General features: G+C 40.7%; 1 protein-coding gene across 3 annotated transcripts in view; it reads right to left on the bottom strand.

Moving 5' to 3' along the window:
• LOC129557341 (contactin-associated protein-like 3) overlaps positions 1 to 24,033 on the bottom strand; it is a 226,172-nt gene that overhangs the window by 54,125 nt on the left and 148,014 nt on the right. For all 3 annotated transcript variants that reach the window (XM_088837704.1, XM_055427898.2, XM_088837703.1), the window contains 3 exons: positions 22,321 to 22,427; positions 18,409 to 18,528; positions 1,750 to 1,947 (listed from right to left, as the gene is read on the bottom strand). In XM_088837704.1, coding sequence (XP_088693830.1) covers positions 1,750 to 1,947; positions 18,409 to 18,528; positions 22,321 to 22,427 — 425 coding nt within the window. The remainder of the gene's footprint in view (positions 1 to 1,749; positions 1,948 to 18,408; positions 18,529 to 22,320; positions 22,428 to 24,033) is intronic.

Genomic DNA, 24,033 nt, shown 5'->3' with positions numbered 1-24,033 from the left:
GGTTTGATCTCTGGGTTGGGAAGATCTCCTGGAGAAGGAAATGGTAACCCACTCCAGTCTTCTTGCCTGGAAAATCCTATGGACAGAGGAGCCTGGGGAGCTACAGTCTGTGGGGTCGCAAAAAGTCAGACAAGACTTAGCAACTAAACAGCAGCAACGAGGGATCCAGGCTTTGTGGTTTTCACTCCTTCCACACAAGTGTAACATCAAAGCTCTGCATGCTCACTTGTGTCTATTGATAATACCAAGCAAATCAGTGCAAAAATTTTAAGGTGTATCAGGCTACACTGTTTGCCTGCCTCATCTCAACCTTAATTAAGCACATCTGGAAATATGTAGGTCTGCAATGAATTTGTTTAAATTAAATTTGTACTAAAAATTCTCCAGCAGCAGCATATAAGAAATGCAAATAACTTGAGCATGTATATTTAATGAAGTCCTTTATTTTGCTTCTTTAGTAGGTGTTTATCAAGTTTATAAGTCTTTTCTCTTTCCATCTTTTCCCCTAGCCTCAATTAATACGTATTTAAATACCTGTTGGTGGTGGTGGTGGTGCTATTTTATGTATTTATATCAAAGGGCTAATAATTGAGTAACCAGAAACAAATAGACACTGGCCTTCCAGGTGGGAATCCTTTGGTGATCTGGGTCACGTCCAAGTTCTGGAATAGACCATCTGCTTCTGTGTATGAGTTGCTCCCTGGCTCACGGGGTACCTTTGTTTTATGGCTTTGTTAGTGGTTGGTTTCAATGCTACTCTGTCTTTGCCTTGTTTTCCCTGGTTAGAGAACCCATGAACAATACTCTCCCGGAGGCAGCTTTCTCATTCTTCTGGGAACATAGAATTTTAGTTCAGTGATCTATTTGGCAATAGATCTAATTAGCAATCTAGTTAGCAATCAACTAACAGTAAGCACCAAACCGACTAGCACTAACTATAAATTAAATAAACCAGAGAGATGCAAATAAATAGCATTTACTTCATGCCATTTATAGGTATGGTGCAATTAGGTTCTAGCAGAGTTAGTGCCTTAGCCCTGAAGACTCAGAAAAAATGATTTCCTAAGTCCCATAGCTACTGAATGACAAGCCTGAACTCTGAGGACCTGCCTAGCACTCTCTGCTCATTCCAGTCCCCAGATGCCTGATCAGAGGAGTGGCAGGCCAGCCTCCAGAAAGCCAAGTAGTTTCATGCTTCGTGCAGGCAGGTTGCACATTCCAACAAAATGAGGTATTTCAAAGGAAGAAAATAGAAAATCAAAACTAAAAATTTTCAAAAGAAGAAAAGATATGTAAAATAAACTACTAGTACTTAATGTGTGAAAGAACTAGTGATACCAACATTTTTCCCTACTTTATATTTAGCCAAGACACTAATCACATTCAGCATAGGAAAAAGGATCTCACCAAATAATCATCTCCAGATAAGTAAGCCATGTTGTTGTCAGCAATGCTTCCCAAGATACCACAGGATTGAGATGTCCCTGCCCTTTATGGCAGATGAGTACTGAGCCCTCCAGGGGCCTCTTTAAGAGACTTTTACTGCTCAGTTGCCCAGCTGAGTCTGGGGATGGGAGGGAACTTCAGATCATTTATGGCTTAGGGCAAAGATTTTGGTCTTTGCTGCAAGAAAAAGTATCTCAGATTGTGACCTGGGTGCTATGGGCACAGAGTCTCATGCATCTGTGGCAAGCCATTGTGACCTGTGGGGACAATAGCTCATGATGTCTAATTATTCTGACTACTCACCTTGGGGAGTTGAAAGCCTTGACTTCTTGCAGTGGAAAGTCAGCTCCTGTTGGCAGTTGTCTGCATAGTCAATGATGGTCTGGAGCTGGTCCATGCTGGCTATGTACTTGAAAAATACTGGATGGGGGCTTTCTCCATTCAAGCTTTTGACCTTGACCAAGTGGGAGCCGTTATGCTGCACTGAGGTCCATGCAGTGTCTGGTGGGCAGAAGAAGGGTTGGGAGAAAGAAAGGAGACCACAGTGAGGATGGAATCATTAAATGTAAATATGGAAAGCAGAGCATCTGAACTAAGTTTTCTTTTATTTTTTTGCAGTCATCAGATCTCTTTGCAATTAGAATCAATGAGTGGAATTCTCAAAATGTTTAACAGGAGGGATTCTCTTTATTGAAGTTTTCACTACCATTATTATAGGCAACATTGTCAGGCAGACAATTTTTAAAATTCTGCATTATAATACTCAAAGTTATAAATATAACTTTATGGCCCTAATATTTTTCTTTCCATTACTATAAAGAGAAAGCCAAAGGTTACTGTGTATATATTTATCTTTTTACAAGTATATTTCTCATCTGACTGAGCGTCTTTTCCTCTGATAATCAGAGAAATGTGTAAAAGACATATTTGAGGAATATAAGCTGCAAACATGATCATGCAAAATAACAGAAACTAAGTATTTTTGACAAAAATTAACTAGTAGTGTGTCAGCAACCTGTTGAATGGCCAGCACTAAAAAAACACAGTGCCTAGGAATATGACTATCCCAGCAGTAATCATAGCTACATGAATCTCTGTTGGAAAATTCTCACATATTTCTATTACATTGATTACCTATATTTTTCAAAGAGATTTAAAAAACAATGCACACTTCATAATGTTTATAACAGAAGAAAAACAACTTGATTTCTTTTATCTTCCCCTCAATATACATCCCACGATACATACCTCCCCCAAATATACCTGCCACCATTAAAGTATAGAAGCTCCCACAGTATAGAAGGCCATGGCTCAGTGCTAAAAGGCTGAGTTTAAGCTACCTTAATTCAACTATCTCTATAATGCCATTTAACTTTCTCTATAATATGTATTTGATAAATGACCAGTCTACACACAAACTTTCTATATTACAGAGCAGGAAACAGTCTTATTGAGTTTATATTATTTCTTAATAATTAATATATGAGCAAAAGAGCAAAAAGCCAAAACAATAACACAAGGAATTCACTTAGGGGTCCCCACAGGTCCCTGTTCCTTTCCTACCCTGGGGATGTGGGTCTGGGAAAAACCTAACAGATATGCTGGTGCTCACAAGCCCTTAACACATGAAATACATCGAGAGACTCAGAAAAGAACCCCAAGGGCCATGGAAAAAACTCTGGTTCAAAGCCTATGGGAAAAAGCATCATAAAATATGCAAAAATTAGCAAGAACAGGAGCAAACTGTGAGTCAACATGACCAATGTAGTTTTATATTCAGTTAAAAAAGGACTTAACGGATCACCCACCTATCTGCTCACTAGAGGGGGCTGTGAGTGTTCCCATGGCAACTTGAAATCCATAGATTTTGTTTCCTCCTTAATCATGTTTTCACTAGACATTTTATATTTCAAACTTTTCCTGGAAAATTACTTAAATGGGTCTGGTATTATTTTTGATAATTACCTACTCCCATTCACCCCCAGGGTTTCTTCCATCAAACAAAATGAAGGTACAGGGAGTCATGCAGAAGACTGTGTTAGGCTTGGGAGTTCATCAGTTCCAGTGCCACTGTGTCATTTATTTTCATGGCTTAGGGCACAAAGAAAAATGATGTGCCTGAATGGTTCATATAGGCTAGTGGTCAGTATGATAGATTTATGGTCTTGCATGGTTAAGGTATAATAATAGAAATCTTTTTGAGTGGAGAGAAGGAAACAGTTGAAAGGAAACTCAAAACTGCTCTTCTGAAAAATACTTTAAATGACTGCTCTTTCTAGAAATATTATTTAAAAGACTCCAACAACAATACATTATATTTCTCTAATATTCCACAACATATTATTTTCATAGATTTCAAAACCATGAGCCTTTGCCATGCCACATAACTTCAATTTTCAAGCACAAGGAGACAGACTAATGAATTAAAGTGACCAGCGTGATGGAAAAATTGTTCAGTCACTAAGTTGTGTACAACTTTTTTCAACCCAAGGACTACAGCAGGCCAGGTTCCTCTGTCCACCACTATCTCCTGGAGTTTGCTCAATTTAGCTGTTATTCAAGGTAGTCTGAAGCACAATTTTGGATCTGAAGCAATTAATTTTGGTGGTGGTGGTGGTTTAGTCGCTAAGTCGTGTCCGACTCTTGCAACCCCATGGACTGTAGCTTGCCAGGCTCCTCTGTCTGTGGGATTCTCCAGGCAAGAATGCTGGAGTGAGTTGCTATTTCCTTCTCCAGGGGATCTTCCCAACCAGGGATCGAACCCAGGTCTCTTGCATTGCAGGCAGACTCTTTACCAACTGAGCTACTTTTTAATCATGGGCAAATTTAAACACGAATTTTGAACTATCGTTAAACTAGACCCTTTCAGAACATGTTAATTGAACTCAGTGGGGTCTTTCCTCTGCACAGGACCAGGGAGACCATTGGTGGCACTTGGTCAGCCATTTTGCCTGGACAAATGAACCTGTAGCCAAGTTAATTTGCTGGTTTTGTTTGATGTTTCATAATAACCACACTGACCATATCATATGTCATCCTTCAGTTTGATTTGCTTTTACTTTTTGCAAAGTTATATCCACTTTGCAACTGGCAACACTTCTTACACTTTATAATAGACCTCTGGACTATACAAGGAGTCTTTTATAGCAAAACAATCAGTTATGGAAAAAGAACCAGCTCTTTATTTTACACATTCAGGTAAATATACATTGAAAGCATATCTACTATACTCATTTCCATTTCTCTGAGAAGTAGACAGAAAATAACGCTTCATTATGAAAAATCTGATGCCTTCATAGTTGGTGGGTTCATCACTCATGATCTGGAAATTAACCTCAAAGAAAGTGAAAGTAAAAATTCCTTCTCCCACAGATGCCTGAAATGAAGTCCAATTTGTGTCCAGTCAGTTAGTTCAGTGGCTTAGTCATGTGTGACTCTTTGGGACCCCATGGATTCTTTGGGACTCTTTGGGGCCCCAGGGACTCATGAACTCTTTGGGACCCCCAGGGAAGCATGCAGGGCTTCCCTGTTTGTCACCAAATCCTGGAACTTGCTCAAACTCATGTCCATTGAGTTGATGATGCCATCCAACCATCTCATCCTCTGTCATTCCCTTCTCCTGTGTTCAATATTTCCCAGCATCAGGGTTTTTTCCAGTGAGTCAGTTCATTGCATCAGGTGGCTGAAGTACTGAGGTTTCAGCTTCAGCATCAGTCCTCCCAGTGAATATTCAGGACTGGTGTTAGGATGGACTGGTTGGATCTCCTTGCAGTCTCAAGAGTCTTCTTCAACACCACAGTTCAAAAGCATCAATTCTTTGGCACTCAGTTTTCTTTATAGTCCAACTCTCACATCCATACGTAACTATTGGAAAAACCATGGCTTCAACTAGATGAACCTTTGTTGGCAAAGCAACGTCTCTAGTTTTTAATATGCTGTCTAGGTTTGTCATAGCTTTTCTTCCAATGAACAAGCTCCTTTTAATTTCATGGCTGCAATCACCATCTGTAGTGATTTTGGAGCCCAAGAAAATAAAGTCTGTCACTGTTTCATTTCCCCATCTATTTGCCAGGAAATGATGGGACCGGATGCCATGATCTTAGTTTTTTGAATGTTCAGTTTTAAGCCAACTTTTTCACTCTCCTCTTTCACATTCATCAAGAGGCTCTTTAGTTCTTCTTCACTTTCTGCCATAAGGAGGGTATCATTTGCATATCTGAGGTTATTGATATTTCTCCTGACAATCTTGATTCCAGCTTGTGCTTCATCAAGCCCAGCATTTTACATTTGTGTCCAAATAGAACACTTTCAGAAATTAAGCCAGCTACCTTTGTTTCTTCTGATGAGAAGTGGGTACATTTTCTGAGAAGACTGAGAAGGCAAAATACCAGATGATTTAATTTGTCACATCTGTCTCCAGATAGAGCTAGTCAAGAAGATGCAATCAGGGTGATAAATAAGGATAGACAGATGTAAACACTAGCAGCCATTCCTGAACCCACAAAGATAATCTGAATACTACAATGGAGAAATATCAATAACCTTACATATGCAGATGATACCACCCAATGGCAGAAAGTGAGGAAGAACTAGAGTCTCCTGATCAACAGCAAGGACTGCAAGGAGATCAAACCAATCACTCCTAAAGGAAATCCACCATGAATATTCATTAGAAGGACTGATGCTGAAGCTGAAGCTCCAATACTTCGGTCACCAGATGTGAAGAACTGACTCACTGGGAAAGACCCTAATCTGGGAAAGACTGAAGGCACAGAGAGAAGGGGATGATGGAGGATGAGATGGTTGCATGGCACCAGCAACTCAATAGACATGAATTTGAGCAAACTGAGGGAGATCATGAAGCATAGGGAAGCCTGGCATGCTGCAGTTCATGAAGTTGCTAAGAGTCAGACACGACTTAGGGACTGAACACAACAATAGAGACCCAAGACAGCCTTCTTAGAAATTGTGTTACTATACAGAGAGAAATATCATTACAACTAGCTTTCACTTTTTAATTCAACTCAACCCTCTTGCCACACAGATAAGGAAATGGAAGTCTAGAAAAACTCACTTGCAAAACTAAATTCATGAAATTGTAATTTAGCCACACATTTCTAAGTAATACAGTGTAAGTCATTGAGCTTTCTGAGTAAACTTCTCAAAGAGTGCTAAGGTCTGCAATTTTCCCAGACAGTCTTACTCACCTGAGCCCTCTCCTACATTTCCAATGAAAACAGAATTGGATCCTGGTCATTTATGTGCTCATAGGGCCAGTAAAGGCCAAGCCCACTGCTCCAGATGTTCAGAGGGTGTCCTAAGGCAGATGATGGTCAGCTCTCACCTGGCCCTGCCCTAGACTGCAGAGGCCCTGGTCCCTGCAATGTCACCTGTTTGTCAAAGCTGAGGATGACTGATGTGTGCATTTTACTGAAGGGAAGCAATGACAGCTCTAACGAGACAGTTGCCAGGCCCTGGGGGGCCCAGACAAGGCATTCATCCTGGCCCCACATCTCAGATCCCTCCTGATAAATATTTATAAGAGCATCCTCATAAGGGTTGCCCTTCCTGCCATAATTCTGGGGCCTTGAGGCTTTTCTGGCTTACTTTAATATTTTGAACACAAGAAAATGCTATAGGATACAACTTGATAGCTTCAAGGGAATGTAGCTACTTCACAGCCTTCTTTCTTGGGATTTCAGAGGATGATATTTTCACTTACTGGGTCATGCTGAATGTGTGTCTGCTCATTCATAAGGGCAGACATCTGCTATTTATCAAGAATGGACATTACTCAACATGACTTACGTTGTCTTCAGGCAATATATGTATGTGCCTGGCCCCATATCTGGAACCTCCTAGGAGCTGTTTTTGGAAGATATTAGTGTCTCCGCTTGTGTGTCAGCCCATCATACAGCTCCAGAGCAAAATAATTTTCTCAGAGAGCACATTATATAATTCATTCATAAAATTAGGTACAGACAGAGTACAAGGTCATGGTCAATAAGAGATATGGGCTATAATCTATGATCTTGTCTAGTCACTAAGTCATGTCCAACTCTTTGAAACCCCATGGACTGTAGCCCACCAGCCTCCTCTGTCCCAGGGATTTTCCAGGCAAGAATATAGAGTAGGTTGCTATTTTCTTTTCCAGGGAATCTTCTTGACCCAGGGATTGAACTTGAAGCTCCTGCTACATCTCTTGTATTGCAGGAGGATTCTTTACTGCTGAGCCACAGAGGAGGAATGGTCTTAGAAAAGTAAAAAAAAAAAATCTCTGCGCCTCTAATTCCGTATTTAGTAAATGCTGAAGACCAAATGACCAGTGCGTTCTCTTGACAAAACTCTATTAGCCTTTGCCCTGCTTCATTCCATGCTCCAAGGCCAAATTTGCCTGTTACTCCAGGTGTTTCTTGACTTCCTACTTTTGCATTCCAGTCCCCTAGAATGAAAAGGACATCTTTTTTGGGTGTTTGTTCTGAAAGGTCTTGTAGGTCTTCATAGAACCATTCAACTTCGACTTCTTCAGCATTACTGGTTGGGGCATAGGCCTGGATTACTGTAATATTGAATGGTTTGCCTTGGAAACGAACAGAAATCATTCTGTCGTTTTTAAGATTGCATCCAAGTACTGCATTTCGGACTCTTTTGTTGACCATGATGGCTACTCCATTTCTTCTAAGGGATTCCTGCCCAAAGTAGTAGATATAATGGTCATCTGAGTTAAATTCACCCATTCCGGTCCATTTTAATTCACTGATTCCTAGAATGTCTATGTTCACTCTTGCCATCTTCTGTTTGACCACTTCCAATTTGCCTTGATTCATGGACCTAACATTCCAGGTTCCTATGCAATATTGCTCTTTACAGCACCGGACCTTGCTTCTATCACCGGTCACATCCACAACTGGGTATTGCTTTTACTTTTGCTCCATCCCTTCATTCCTTCTAGAGTTATTTCTCCACTGATCTCCAGTAGCATACTGGGCACCTACTGACCTGGGGAATTCCTCATTCAGTAGCCTATCATTTTGCCCTTTGATACTGTTCATGGGGTTCTCAAGGCAAGTATACTGAAGTGGTTTGCCATTCCCTTCTCCAGTGGACCACGTTCGGCTATGGCCCATGTGATCAGATCGACTAGTCTTCATTCCAATCCCAAGGAAAGGCAATGCCAAAGAATTCTCAAACTACCGCACAATTGCACTCATCTCACACGCTAGTAAAGTCATGCTCAAAATCCTCCAAGCCAGACTTCAGTAATATGTGAACCGTGAACTCCCAGATGTTCAAGCAGGTTTTAGAAAAGGCAGAGGCACCAGAGATCAAATTGCCAACATCTGCTGGATCATGGAGAAAGCAAGAGAGTTCCAGAAAAACATCTATTTCTGCTTCATTGACTATGCCAAAGCCTTTGACTGTGTGGATCACAATAAACTGTGGAACATTCTGAAAGAGATGGGAATCCCAGACCGCCTGACCTGCCTCTTGAGAAACCTGTATGCAGGTCAGGAAGCAACAGTCAGAACTGGACATGGAACAACAGACTGGTTCCAAATAGGAAAAGGAGTACGTCAAGGTTGTATATTGTCACCCTGCTTAGTTAACTCATATGCAGAGTACATCATGAGGAACGCTGGGCTGGAAGAAGCACAAGCTGGAATCAAGATTGCTGGGAGAAATATCAGTCACCTCAGATATGCAGATGACACCACCCTTATGGCAGAAAGTGAAGAGGAACTCAAAGGCCTCTTGATGAAAGTGAAAGAGGAGAGTGAAAAGGTTGGCTTGAAGCTCAACATTCAGAAAACGAAGATCATGGCATCTGGTCCCATCACTTCATGGGAAATAGATGGGGAAACAGTGGAAACCGTGTCAGACTTTATTTTTTTGGGCTCCAAAATCACTGAGGATGCTGATTGCAGCCATGAAATTAAAAGACGCTTACTCCTTGGAAGGAAAGTTATGACCAGCCTAGATAGCATATTGAAAAGCAGAGACATTACTTTGCCAACCAAGGTCTGTCTAGTCAAGGCTATGGTTTTTCCCGTGGTCATGTTATGGATGTGAGAGTTGGACTGTGAAGAAAGCTGAGCGCCGAAGAATTGTTGCTTTTGAACTGTGGTATTGGAGAAGACTCTTGAGAGTCCCTTGGACTGCAAGGAGATCCAACCAGTCCATTCTAAAGGAGATCAATCCTGGATGTTCATTGGAAGGACTGATGCTAAAGCTGAAACTGCAATACTTTGGCCACCTCATGCGACGAGTTGACTCACTGGAAAAGACTCTGATGCTGGGAAATGTTGGGAGCGGGAGGAGAAGGGGACGACCGAGAATGAGATGGCTGGATGGCATTACCGACTCTGTGGACTCTATGAGTTTGAGTGAACTCCGGGAGTTGGTGATGGACAGGGAGGCCAGGCGTGCTGTGATTCATGGGGTCGCAGAGAGTCGGACACGACTGAGCGACTGAACTGAACTGAACTGAAGGCCAAATGCCATCATTCTAGCCACCTTTGAATGCTAAGGCCATGAACCCAGCATGTTTCTGGCCAAGCTGCTCTCTGAGCATCTATATTTTTATTGTTCATCCAGACCATTCACTATGCCTACACACAAGGTTGGGGCAGACTGCGTGGCTGACAGAAGAGCAGGAAAATAAGTTTATTTGAAGCATTTGTTTTTTTACCCTTTGGGCACAATGACTGGACCTGCCCCAGAAATTCTGCATCGCCAACCACACCACGCTGCATGTTTTACAAACTACCTTTAGAAGTGTCAAGAAACAAACCAGAATAATGTCTCCCCAGTGGAGGTGGAAAAGAGTTCTTTCCAGGCAAAAGCCAGTATAAAAGAAACGCAGGTTCACTATGTATGATAATCATCAAAGTGCAGGTCTTCTTTCATTTTCCTTAAAAATTTCAACATTTCAACTTAAAAAAATATTTTGTAAGAAACACTACTTCCAAACAAAACTTGCCACATGTAATGAATGCACAATAATGCTATGCTTCCTGCCAATCTCAATTTTCAAAAGCAAAGCAGAGAAAAATGAAATCCCAACTTTTTACAAGCAAAGAAAATATATGTTGCAGCAACTATGCTTTTCTTCATGAAAGAACTCTCCAGTCTATACTTAACCACTTCTTCTTGACAAATTTCCAACAAGCGCGGTATCTGCTTCAAATAGCAAATGTAGAACTTACGATATTCATAACATTGTTAGTTAGTTGAATTAACATCTGTCTATCTCATTCATCTGAAGGTCTATGAGAACAGTTAACTTCCTTTTCATTCCTCACATATAGCTTAGTGCCTGCAAGTTCATAGTATAAAGTGTGTACGATTGAAGGACTGCATGAACTGAATGGACAACTGAAAAGGGAGCTGTTTGGTTATGCCGAGACAGGAATTCAAGCAAAAGAGAGAAGAAAGGAAGAAAATCTATACTAATAAACAAACGTTCAACATACAGCAGTGTGGGGCTATCAGCACCCAGTCTATAAAGGACTTAAAAAAATAGCTTGGCAGAGGCCCCTCTCTTTACTGCTTACATCTCTTATAAGTGTTCTTATATTAATAAATCTACTTCTCACCCACCAAAAATAGCTTGTGTTGTGTGTAAGACAACTGGACTGACTGCCCTTTGCTAAACCACAGTGCAGGAGAACTGACACAATTTCTGACACAGGAAAATGACTGTTGAAGAAACCCAACTGCAGATATTTTAATCTCAAATTCCTAATTTATACCCGCCTTTCACCTTTGGTAATCACAATTTTCTTTTCCATGTCTGTGAGTCTATTTATATTTTGTACATAAGTTCATTTGTATCATTTTTTAGATTCAAAATATACATACTACAAACCTAGACAGTGTATTAAAAAGCAGAGACATTACTTTTCCAACAAAGGTCTGGACAGTCAAAGCTTTGGTTTTTCCAGTAGTCACGGATGTGAAAGTTGGAGCATAAAGAAGGCTGAGCACTGAAGAAGTGGTGCTTTTGAATTGTGGTGCTGGAGAAGACTCTTGAGAGTTCTTTCGACAGCAAGATCAAACCAGTCAATCCTAAAGGAAATCAGCCCTGAATATTCATTGGAAGGACTGATGCTGAAGCTCCAATACTCTGGCCACCTAAAGCGAAGAACTGACTCATTGGAAAAGACCCTGATGCTGGGAAAGATTGAGGGCAGGAGGAGAAGGGGGTGACAGAGGATGAGATGGTTGGATGGCATCATCAACTCAATGGACATGAGTTTGAGCAAACTTCGGGAGATAGTGAAGGACAGGGAAGGCTGGAGTACTGCAGTCCATGAGGTTGCAGAGAGTCAGACACAACTGAGCTACTGAACCAACAACATAATACACACTACTATATATAAAATAGATAATCAACAAGGACCTACTATACAACACAGGAAACTATATTCAATATTTTGTAATAACCTATAAGGGGAAAAAAATCTGAAAAAATAGATATATATGTCTGTACTACTAAATCATTTTGTTGTACACCTGAAATTAACACAACCTTGTAACTCAACTATGTCTCAAGAAAAGAAAAGAAACACAACTGCTTGGTTTGCATGAAGGCGAGTGACTCAGCAATAATAATGAGTAAAAAGTGCTGCATTATTAACTGGCTAGCCAATAAATTAAGATCTGAAGCGGGAATGGTCAGGGAGGCAATAGACCCAGTCCTCAGCTTGTTCATTAAGTCTCCAGGGATTCTTATGGACTGGAAATTGAGTCACTGCTCTGACTGCAACCCATTTTCTTCCAGCAACAATCATTCTCACAGTGCAGTGTCTTAGACCCAGTTTTTGACGTTATAATAGCAAACGACTACCCTGGGGCTTCTTTGGTGGCTTAGTTTGTAAAGAATCTGCCTGCAATGCAGGAGATACAGGTTTGATCCCTGCATTGGGAAGAACCCCTGGAGGAGGAATGGCTATCCACTCCAGTGTTCTTGTCTGGAGAATTCCATGGACAGAGGAGCTGGGAGGGTTACAGTCCATAAGGTCACAGTGAGTTAGGCTGACTGAATGACTAATACTAACATTCTGGGTATAGTATGGACACAAACATCTCCATCTCAGTGGGGAGAGATAGTGACCTTCCTCATATTTTCATGGAAGAAATTGTGTTCTGCTCCTTCTGTTTAGAAAGGGAATAGACCCGTCAACAAATTTTACAAGCAGTCCATTCAAAATAGTTTCCATATTTTGTCTTGTTTTGGATGTCTCAGTACTAAAGGTACTAAAAAAGACTTGAAGAGTGTCTTTTTGTAAGACTTCTTGTAGGTCCTAGGATTACATTTCTGAAGGCTATTACCAAGGATTTAATTTTAATCATTGGTTTAGAATTTTGTTTTGGGTACATTTTTCCAAGTGTTAGTTTAGTACTTGTTTTTTTGAATAATTAAAGAATGTTTAATTGTCCACAGGCACTGAAGCCTTATGGAGAAGGAGAAATTATTATAACATAAATATTTCCAGGTTGGAAGAACAGAATCAGGACCCTAAGATCTTTCCTCTATCAATACAAAGACTTTGAGGGCAACTCATGTGACCCCTGGATCAGTAAGAACTATTTAGCTATGTGTGTGTGCGTGCTCAGTGGTGTCCAGCTCTTTGTGACCCCGTGGACTGTAGCCCACCAGGCTCCTCTGTTCAAGGGATTCTCCAGGCAAGAATATTGGAGTGGGTTGCCATTTTCTACTCCAAGGGATTTTCCAGACCCAGGGATCTAACCCAAGTCTCCTGCATTGGCAGGCAGATTCATTACCACTGAGCTATAACCCTGGCTCATTCTTTGGATTTTCTCCAGGAACAATCTGGATTTTTAAATTTTTCAGCTAAATATTTTGTTGCCTAGCTGTTGGAGGTAGTCATTGGTCATTTGGCCTGTATGTCTTCAGCACACTGCTTTCTTTATGGCTTTGAGTTTTGTAAAAATCCTTGGCATTTAAAATTATTTGGAAATCTTCACTGTAATATTTAACTCCTGCACTCTATCTCCATGATCCATTTGATGTTCCACCTTAATTGCAATTATAGAACTCTTAGAACATTAATCTTTTCACATAGAACAAGACTATACTAATTCCAGGAGTTTCAGATGAGAGTTAGGCAACCACAAACTTCTCTAAAAAACTTAATTATGCAAAAGTCATAGTGATACAATAATCTGGACTTAATGTTTGTTCATTTGCAATGTAATATAAAGGCATAGTTACTAAGTATGCTTTAATAATAGACATTTACATATCAATGTAAATCATTAAATTATTAGCAATGACTTTCATGAACACACACACACACACACACACACATACACATACACTGTAGAGCTCTTAAAACTTTCCAAGATTAAGTTAGAGTGTTTAGAAAATATTTACTTTAGAGATTTAATGTCTTAGACTTTATCTTAATACATGTGAACAATTCTTGTTGCATTGTGGACAAATCACAGCCACAAGGATTCAATGATGGATCATGCAACCTCACCCACAGCAACCTACATTAATAGGAACAACAGAATAATTGCTTGGACTGTGAAATGAATAGCAGCACCAAAATTTTACATCTCCATTAGTCTTATTTCTCCATTGAGTGATGCCCTTTACTCCCTTTCCGTTTTAATTTTTTGAAGATAGAGGAGGCTGTGCTCACTGAAATCAAAGCTCCTCAGCTTCACAACTGTGGTTTCTAAACCTGTGTGCAAATAAGCATCTCTGGGCTGTGCTGTGTTCAGTCGTGTCTGACTCTTTGTGACCCCATGGGCTGGAGCCTCCCAGGCTCCTCTGTCCATGGGATTCTCCAGCCAAGAATACCGGAGTGAATTGCCATGCCCTCCTCTAGGGGATCTTCCCGACCCAGGGATCAAACCCACATCTCTTATGTCTCCTGCCTTGGCAGCCCAGTTCTTTAGCCTAGCGCCACCTGGAAAATCCTAAGCATCTGTACAGAAGCTTAATAATAATAATACAGCCTTTCCTGGATGCTGCCAAAGGATCCTTCTGTAGAAAGCAGAGCTTTCCTAGGGGGACAAATATGTAGAGACCTGGAAAAGCCTCATTCTGCTGGACAGTGTCCACTACTGACAATAAAGCAAAAGACAGCCTGCTGGTCAGGCTAATTTGTAAAGTCACAGTCCAAATTATATTTTTTTAAGTTTGTATTTCCAAGGATATTATAACCACCCAGTAGGCTTTAAGAAGATATATTACACTTGTTTTTATAAACAAGAGATCCCTACTATCTAATTAAATGACCAACAGGCAAACCAAACTTCACATGCTCACAACTGGAATCCTGGTCTTCCATTAAAACATGGCCCTTCCCAAGAATTTTCCATCTCCATAAACCATAACTGCACCTTCCTTCCAGGGGTCAGATCCAAACACGGGAGCCCTGCTTGATGCCTCTCTTTCTTTCTGTCCATATCCAGTCCAGTGGTTCTAAAGCAATCTTTCTCTCCTCCTCCTCTCCTACCCTGCTCCCCACCATCACCACCATCTTTGGCACTAGAGCAAAGTCCTAACTGGTCTCCTTGCCTCCCCTTGGTGCACCATGATGGTTAAAGGTCCTAACTGTGTGAAATCTGGACCAGCCCCTTTCCAGCCACATGACTTGAGGAAAGGCCACCTCCTGGTCCTTCCACCTGGGTCTGTCCAACAGGCCAGGCTCCCTGTGGCTGTATGCCTTCTGCCCTTGTCTCCTCCCTCCCCCTGAAGGCTCCACCTCCTCTTGTCTCATTGCTGCTGCTTTGATGTAATAAGTGCAAATGTCAACTTTCCAACTGAGTCTTTTCCTGATCTCTCTATTTAAAATTGTAACCCATCCTTCTGCAGTCTGTGCCCCATTCCCTGCTTTGTTCTGCTTCACAGCACCCACTGCCTTATAACATGCCACGTATTTGATTTGCTTCTTTCAAGGGTTTGGTTCCCCACCCGAAAAAGTGCCCCCGACCATGGGAGGGAGGTGTTCAGATTCACAATCTGTAATGATCCCAGCTGTGTCAGCTCAGGGCGGGCGCTGAGTACACGTGTTCAATGTTGTCAGAAGTTTTCTTGCAACTCTTCAGTTTTGTGCCTTAACTTGGACATTTCTTCACATCATCCTGGGAAAGGGAATGATTCATGTCCTTGGAAGACAGTTTTCAAGGCCATCATGTGTATAAATTAATCAGGATGGGTAATCAGTAGATTTTACCTTTTCCCTCCCTTATTTAGAGGTTCTTTCTTATCTCCAGGGTAAGAAAAACATGCTTATATATCATCAAGTATTATTCTAAGTTAATTGAAATCAAAAGCTGAGCATCTGTTTTTACTGTCCCTTTGCATTTTGATAACTATTCTTGTCTACGGTGGTAGGGACCTAGGTTCACTCTGAAGAGGTAACAGCAATTGCAGGGAATCAAAATGTATCCACTATTGCAGCAATCAGTATCAAAACAGAACACCTTTGAGATAGTTACACATTCCAAATGGGTTTTAGAAATATGCACAACTAAAGCTTCACAGAAAAGCTTAGATCATGTGTACACTATGATGATTAAAATGTTTTTCTTTTATTACAACCATAAACTGGAGAAGATCAGGCAATCAGCTCTCAGTTATTTATCTTGGCAGACTTATAAACTTGACCTCAGCCTTACCAAGCCTGCCAACAGTTAATTATCAACAAATACCTTTGAAACTTTACTCATCTTGGGACATGTTATTTGGGATTATTTCTACCTTTCTATCGGAGAAGGCAATGGCACCCCACTCCAGTACACTTGCCTGGAAAATCCCATGGATGGAGGAGCCTGATAGGCTACAGTCCATGGGGTGGTGAAGAGTCAGACATGACTGAGCGACTTCACTTTCACTTTTCACTTTCATGCGTTGGAGAAGGAAATGGCAACCCACTCCAGTGTTCTTGCCTGGAGAATACCAGGGACAGGGGAGCCTGGTGGGCTGCTGTCTATGGGGTCGCACAGAGTTGGACATGACTGAAGCGACTTAGCAGCAGCTACCTTTCTATTATTTTTGGAATTTTTCAGTGTATATAGAACTCTGCTCATAGGATTAACCCAAGATAATATATATGAAAATCTTTAACATGCCCTAGACTTCTGTGACAATTAAGAACTTAATTGATATAAAGGAAATGTATTATTGGGATGCTAGCTTCTTTATTTAGCTTTCTTTGTTCTTGATGTTCACTTGAGTCATGGTAATGAAAGCAAATCAAAGCAGAAATTGAATCACTTGAAGGTTATAAACCACTGGAATCAGTATATCTAGAAAGATCCCCTGGGCCGTTTCCTCACATATTTCACTGATCACATATCTTTCAGTAAAAGTAAGTTGATGTATTTAACTCTGTCATCACACTGCAATATTCTGGTCAGTATTTATGATAAAATATTTGCCCAAAAGCCCCAAACAGCCATACTCACACCCAGTGCAATGCCCTGGGAGTTCCTGCATCTTCTGTAACAACTTCGGGGGTGGTTTTGGGACTGGAATACATATTTGACTGAATTTAGATCAGATCACATATTAACCACTGCCAAAAATGCTTAGATATTTTTCATGTATGAAATGACAATAGGTGTTGATATAAAAACCACATCAGGATTGCAAGCTATTCACAAACCATCATTATAAGTTCACCCATAAACAATTCTTCCTTGTGAGATCTGCAACCCTTCCCAAGTGATGTGGAGCCATAACAACAGAGAAACCAAATTATAACTAATTTATAGTTACCTAAGAACCATCTATAGTTGATTTTTTTCTGATAATTACCTCAGAATTTGCACTCAAATTCTGTGGTTGTTGAAGTATCTGTTAGGGCTACACTGCTAGAGTAACAGAAAGTTTTCTAAAGGAGGTTTGTCCTCTTTATTGGGCAAACCTTATATGAGCATGGAGAAAAATTTATGGGTACAGACACATATAGATACAGGTAGAGAAGAGGTATAAAAAATTTGTATCAGTTCCATCAGGGCAGTTGTCATTCATTGCAATGGAAGTTTGGATTCTTTGCGCTCCTATACATTTAGGCAGAGAGCTTAAACTAAAAAGTTTTAAAGAATGAAAGGCGTCATAAACACTGTGTAATACACAAGTCCTTTAACACATATTAATAATCAGGTTTTTAACGAAGATGAGCTATTATTTATATAGTTGCACATGAATAGTATTAGTAGATGAAGTATATACACTTGGTATGTGTGTTAGTCACTCAGTCATGTCTGACTCTTTGTGACCCCATGGACTTGTAGCCCATCAGACTCCTCTGTCCAAGGAATTTTCCAGGCAAGAAGACTGGAGTAGGTTGCCATTTCCTAATCCAGGGGATCTTCCTGACCCAGGGACTGAACCCAGGTCTCTTGTGCCTCCTGCATTGGCAGGTGGATTCTTCACCACTGTGCCACCTGGGAAGTCCATACACACTTTAGAAACATTTATTATTCCCTAGATAAACTCAGGGCTTCCCAGGTGGTGCTAGTGGTAAAGAAAATGCCTGCCAACCCAGCATACATAAGAGATGAGGGTTCAACCCCTGGGCCCAGAAGATCCCCCAGAGGAGGACATGGCTTCCCAACTCCAGTATTCTTGCCTAGAGAATCCCATGGACAGAGCCTGGTGGGCTACAGCCCATAGAGTCACAGGGAGTCAGACATGACTGAAGCAACTTGGCACACATGCACGCTGATAATATAAATGGATATTTTCATAAATTTAAGAAGTGAACATTCTCTTAAAACTTTGGCACTTATTGACATGAACTAAGAAATAAAGTTTACCCTTTTATGTTGTAGATTAATAAACAGCGATTTATTGCTAATTTTTGCACATCTAAGTAAAGCTGCCAGTAGGTAAACTCTGCTTACTGCATCTGGATTTTTCATACACAGCAAGTATTTACACAAGTTCGTCATTAAAAAAGCTTATTAGCATACCTGTCATGTTGCAGTATACCAGGGATGGTTCCAGAGGGCCACTTCCATCTGAGTCGATATAATAGAGCCCCGAAGAGTTTCCTCTGTGCCAGTGGGCTTCACATGACTGCTCGTAAAGAGCTGCAGAAGACAGAGATCTCAGACACGAACGACAATAGAGTGAATCCCTCCATGTTGTTAATTAAGTGATACTTTCCCCAGTGACACTCATTCTGCCTTGCTCTCAGGGACGTTTTCTCTAGAGGAGTGTTCCCCTGTTTCACTCAGGTAGCACAAAGGTTCTCAGGCACAGAATGAAAGATTTTAAGAAGTATCACTGTGGTACATGTGGATCTGAATACCTTATGCTCTAGAAACAGAATTCCTGTCAAAATCAGGGTAACTGGATTTACTCTAGTCTAATTCTTCGCTGTTTCAGAATATCTAAGCATCTGAAATGCATTGGCTTAATCTCCCTAAATGACATGTTATTATCTAATAATCATGCTATTTTTTAAAAAATTACTCAATAACTATACTTTGTTTACTTAAGGCAATTTCCACATGAAATGCATTTTTTTCAATGAGATGGATTTCACAAATCAGCAGCTCTACTTCATTCCATTTTTAAAGTTCATTTTAAAAAGAAGCATCTTAAAATGCTTTGGAAATGATTATCCAAGAAAATAAAAATTCAAAGAAATATATGTAATATATACTAAAAGTCTCTTTGTAGTTTCAATGTATCCTAATTCATAAATGAATTTTCTATGTAATAATGAATGTTTTACAAGGCAAGTGATTAGCAACTGTAAATGATGAACTCAATTAATATTCAGCATGCATTTAAATGAATGATCAATCGAGTAACAGCTCTCTTGCGCATCACCCTTTGCTTTGACAGGAAAAGCCCTCTGAAAACCTGTAAAGCTGCTAATGGCTGCTGGGAGGGAAGTGTGGCACTAATTCTGGTACAGAGTTGGACTGGATGTTTAAGTCAGCTCTAAGGATCAAATCTGTCATCCACACAGAGAGACTCAGGTGGTAGTTAGACAAGATCCACAAACTAGAGTGATCCTAGTAGGATATGGCTTTATGCCATGCTAGAATGACTGGATTATCTACATTTCAAACTTTGCTTATTTCAAATAAGCAAGAAAAATCCTGGGAGAAGTTTAGGGGTTGTTGTTCTCTCATCTCAAAGAAGAAGAACATGAAGGGAATGCTTTTTATCCAGAGATTCTAGAAATGAAAAAATCCTTTTATTAAAAATGGCCAAGTATCAAAGGCATCAAGTTAGATTGCCCCCAAATCAATGGCATGGTTACCATCATTTACGCTGATGGACACAGAGACACTGATGGAAAAGCAATATGGATTGCTTTTCCACCATGCTTGCATTTTGGCCACTCATGTTGACATTTCTATCATATATACACATGGTTATAAGCACCTAGGAAAGTGTCCAGAGGGATACACATAGATTAATAACACTGTCTATGTTGTGCTGGGGCTGGAATTGCCTAGGAAAACAAGAGTAGTGGAGGAATGACTTAGGAGAAAACTTGCTTTAAACAAAAACATATACATGTACTAATTGTGTACTTAGACTCCAAAATAATGGTCTTGTGATCACTTACATTGATTTGGTAATATCTCATCTTCATGTGACTGATCAATTGCAGAATTTCAAGAAAGTCAATTCAATTATTAGACCAAATCATGGGCCACAAGCAAAAAACCTTACATATGTGTAATAGGATGTATAACATATATAAAATACATAATATGTATCTGTTAGTTTTAAATCTTTATGCTACAAAGTTGTTTGGAATGATGTCTAGATCACAGTTACTGGTCGCATTTAGCCATCACTCCTTAATCATTAATATTCAGTTGGTATTTGCTTCATATAAGTATGATGAAGAACACTCTGCTGCTGTGTGACCCCATAGATGGAAAGCCCACCAGGCTCCCCCGTCCATGGGATTTTCTAGGCAAGAGTACTGGAGTGGCTTGCCATTGCCTTCTCCGAAGAACACTCTAAGATTACCCTATTCCAAACTGTGACTCGGCAAAATCACTTAGCTTCAGGTTTCCCAGATGTCTGCTGCTGCTAAGTTGCTCCGGTCATGTCCAACTCTTTGCAACCCCATAGACGGCAGCCCACCAGGCTCCCCCATCCCTGGGATTCTCCAGGCAAGAACACTGGAGTGGGTTGCCACTTCCTTCTCCAATGCATGAAAGTGAAAAGTCAAAGTGAAGTTGCTCAGTCGTGTCCGACTCTTAGCGATCCCATGGACTGCAGCCTACCAGACTCCTCCATCCACGGGATTTGCCAGGCAAGAGTACTGCTACTGCTACTGCTAAGTCACTTCAGTCGTGTCCGACTCTCTGTGACCCCATAGACGGCAGCCCACCAGGCTCCCCCGTCCCTGGGATTCTCCAGGCAAGAACACTGGAGTGGGTTGCCATTTCCTTCTCCAATGCATGAAAGTGAAAAGTGAAAGTGAAGTAGCTCAGTCATGTCTGACTCGTAGCAACCCCATGGACTGCAGCCTACCAGGCTCCTCCATCCATGGGATTTTCTAGGCAAGAGTACTGGAGTGGCTTGCCATTGCCTTCTCCGAGGCAAGAGTACTAGGTCCTTTCAAATAGAGAGTTACCCTGGTAAATTCTTACTTGGCACTAGTATAGCAAATTGAGTCGCAGGTAGGATTGCTCTGGCTGAACCTATTTAGGGGATATTTAGGGCATGAATCATCTCCCTTTGTCTTCCAAAAGACTTTGAGTTCCTCTGCAGAACCCTCAGTGGTAGGGACTCAGGGTTCTCACCCCAGTGCCTGCCTCCCTGGGATTTACTTCCCAAAATGACAAATTTATGTCAATCCAATTTCTGCCTTTCACCCATATGTGGGAATAAAATTAAATAATTCACAGGGAAGAGTTCTTAACAGCGCAACGTATTCTCCCAGTAGGAGGGACTGAATGCGGTGAGATGAGTGAATTTTCATATCATGCTGTCTCTCTCTAAAGACCAAGAAGGAGGGGTGCTATGAGAGAAGGGTTTCAGAAGTGTCAGTAATGAAAAGGCAATAAGGAAAGCAATAAAACAAAAGCTTAAACAACAGCCAATAATTAGAAAACCAAGGACATTTCAGGGCTTTCTGTCATGAGTTTCTTGTAGATAATGGATTAGTCGTCCATAAAGATTTGTTAGCTTTAAAGATGAAAGAATAATTCTTCAGAAAAGAGACTGATGTTCTAAACAAAAGAAACACCAATGAGAGGTGATCAAGAGTGTGACATTGGGTAAACAACTTAGCTTCTCAAGTGCAAAACATAGATAATTGAACATTTATCTCCTAGAGTTGTTTCAAGGATTAAAGGAATTGAAATAAGCAGAGAGCTAGAATTATGCAAGTACATGGTGAGTTTCAGTATATTAACCATCATCATCATCACTACCAACACCACCACCATCATCACCAAAGAACACCAAGATTGCAAAGGGACCTGAGTGTTCACCTGGCTTCTTATTGATATTGAGAAACCCAAGCAGGTTAGGGTCCACCCTGCACTTCTGAGATTCTTCCTGCTTAATTTTATAAACATTGTTTATAAAACATGAATTTTAGATTTTATTTTTACCTTTGACTACATTTTATTTTCTTGTCCTTATTTTCTTTTGCCTATTATTTTTTCTGTCCTAGGATACATGTATTTCTGTAAGCTGCCTTACCACTCATATGAAATAATGAGAAATAAAAAGTATAAAAGGTAAATTAAATAAATCAGACAAAAATTAATGTCTAAAGTAATTATTTTTGTTGTTGCTTTCTAGCACAGAGTTGTAAAGACATGCACATATACACAAAATAATGGAAAGAAAAACAGAGCTGCATGGAAATCAGGACAGAGAGCGAGGCTTACAGGAATGGCAGGTTGCGCCCGTGTAACCAGTGTGTGCACAGTCGCAGAAGAAGGTGTTCCAGGACTGGGAACATTCACCCCCATGTTCACAATAGCTGGGCAAACACCTAGGAGAAAGCAGACACAGCACTATTTCTCACATTTGGTCATGATAAATTGTATCTTAAAATGTTGTAATGAAAGATAACAACAGTGAATTGACCAGAAAAACTTAACATGGACAACACTTGCTGGGTCTATCATCGAAATTTCCAAATGTAATATCAATTACAGATTAAAAAATGCATTAGATGCTTCCAACTGTCATGTATTTATGACAGGCAAATTTTCTACACATCTCATTACATCAAAAAACGTGTTTGCTTTTTCACAAATAAGGCAAGATTAATTTCATACATGACTAAGGATATAAATTGCCTGCGGTGGCCACAAATAGCACATTTTCTGTCCTTGCTTCCATGTCCTTGCAGTGTGACCTATAGATATTTCCATCAAAAGGTAAAGCAAACTTCTCCATCTTGAATCAGGGTTGGGCATGTGTCCTGCTTGGATCAATGAGGCATTTGCAAACTGACACAGCAGAGGCTAGGAAAGTGCTTAGGCAGTGGGCTTCCTCTCTTGCTGAGTTTTGAACCCTGAAAGCACAACCACATGAAGAAACCTGGATTGGTTCATGTGGTCCAGTCACTCTGGTGGGTTCAAAACCATAGACAAGTGAATGGGAGGATTATAAGTCTTGCAGCTGTCAGCTGAACCCTCAGGCAACCACAGATGCACGAGAGAGCCCAGAAGCAAATACAGAATTGTGAGATAAACAAACAGTTGCTGTTTTGGGTGAGAAAGTTTTAAAGATAATCTATTGTGCAGCCAAAGCTAGCTGATGTATTATGCACAACACACTGTAATATATCACCATGTTGACTTCAGTTCAGTTCCGTCACTCAGTCGTGTCAGACTCTTTGCGACCCCATGAATCACAGCATGCCAGGCCTCCCTGTCCATCACCAACTCCCAGAGTTCACTCAACCTCTTGTCCATCAAGTCGGTGATGCCATCCAGTCATCTCATCCTCTGTCATCCCCTTCTCCTCCTGCCCCCAGTACCTCCCAGCATTAGGGTCTTTTCCAGTGAGTCAACTCTTCGCATGAGGTGGCCAAAGTATTGGAGTTTCAGCTTTAGCATCAGTCCTTCCAATGAATACCCAGGACTGATCTCCTTTAGAATGGACTGGTTGGATCTCCTTGCAGTCCAACGGACTCTCAAGAGTCTTCTCCAGCACCACAGTTCAAAAGCATCAATTCTTCGGCGATCAGCTTTCTTCACAGTCCAACTCTCACATCCATACATGACCACGGGAAAAACCATAGCCTTGACTAGACGGACCTTGGTTGGCAAAGTAATGTCCCTGCTTTTTAATATGCTATCTACGTTGGTCATAACTTTCCTTCCAAAGAGTAAGTGTCTTAATTTCATGGCTGCAATCAGCATCTGCAGTGATTTTGGAGCCCAAAAAAATAAAGTCTGACACTGTTTCCACTGTTTCCCCATCTGTTTCCCATGGAGTGATGGGACCAGATGCCATGATCTTAGTTTTCTGAATGTTGAGCTTTAAGCCAACTTTTTCACTCTCCTCTTTCACTTTCATCAAGAGGCTTTTTAGTTCCTCTTCACTGTCTGCTACAAGGGTGGTGTCATCTACCTATCTGAGGTTAT

The sequence above is a fragment of the Moschus berezovskii genome, chromosome 7 (assembly GCF_049115385.1).
Source record: "Moschus berezovskii isolate FMDL1 chromosome 7, NW_MosBer_1.0, whole genome shotgun sequence".
NCBI lineage: Eukaryota > Metazoa > Chordata > Mammalia > Artiodactyla > Moschidae > Moschus > Moschus berezovskii.
This window is presented reverse-complemented; position numbering and strand designations above follow the sequence as displayed.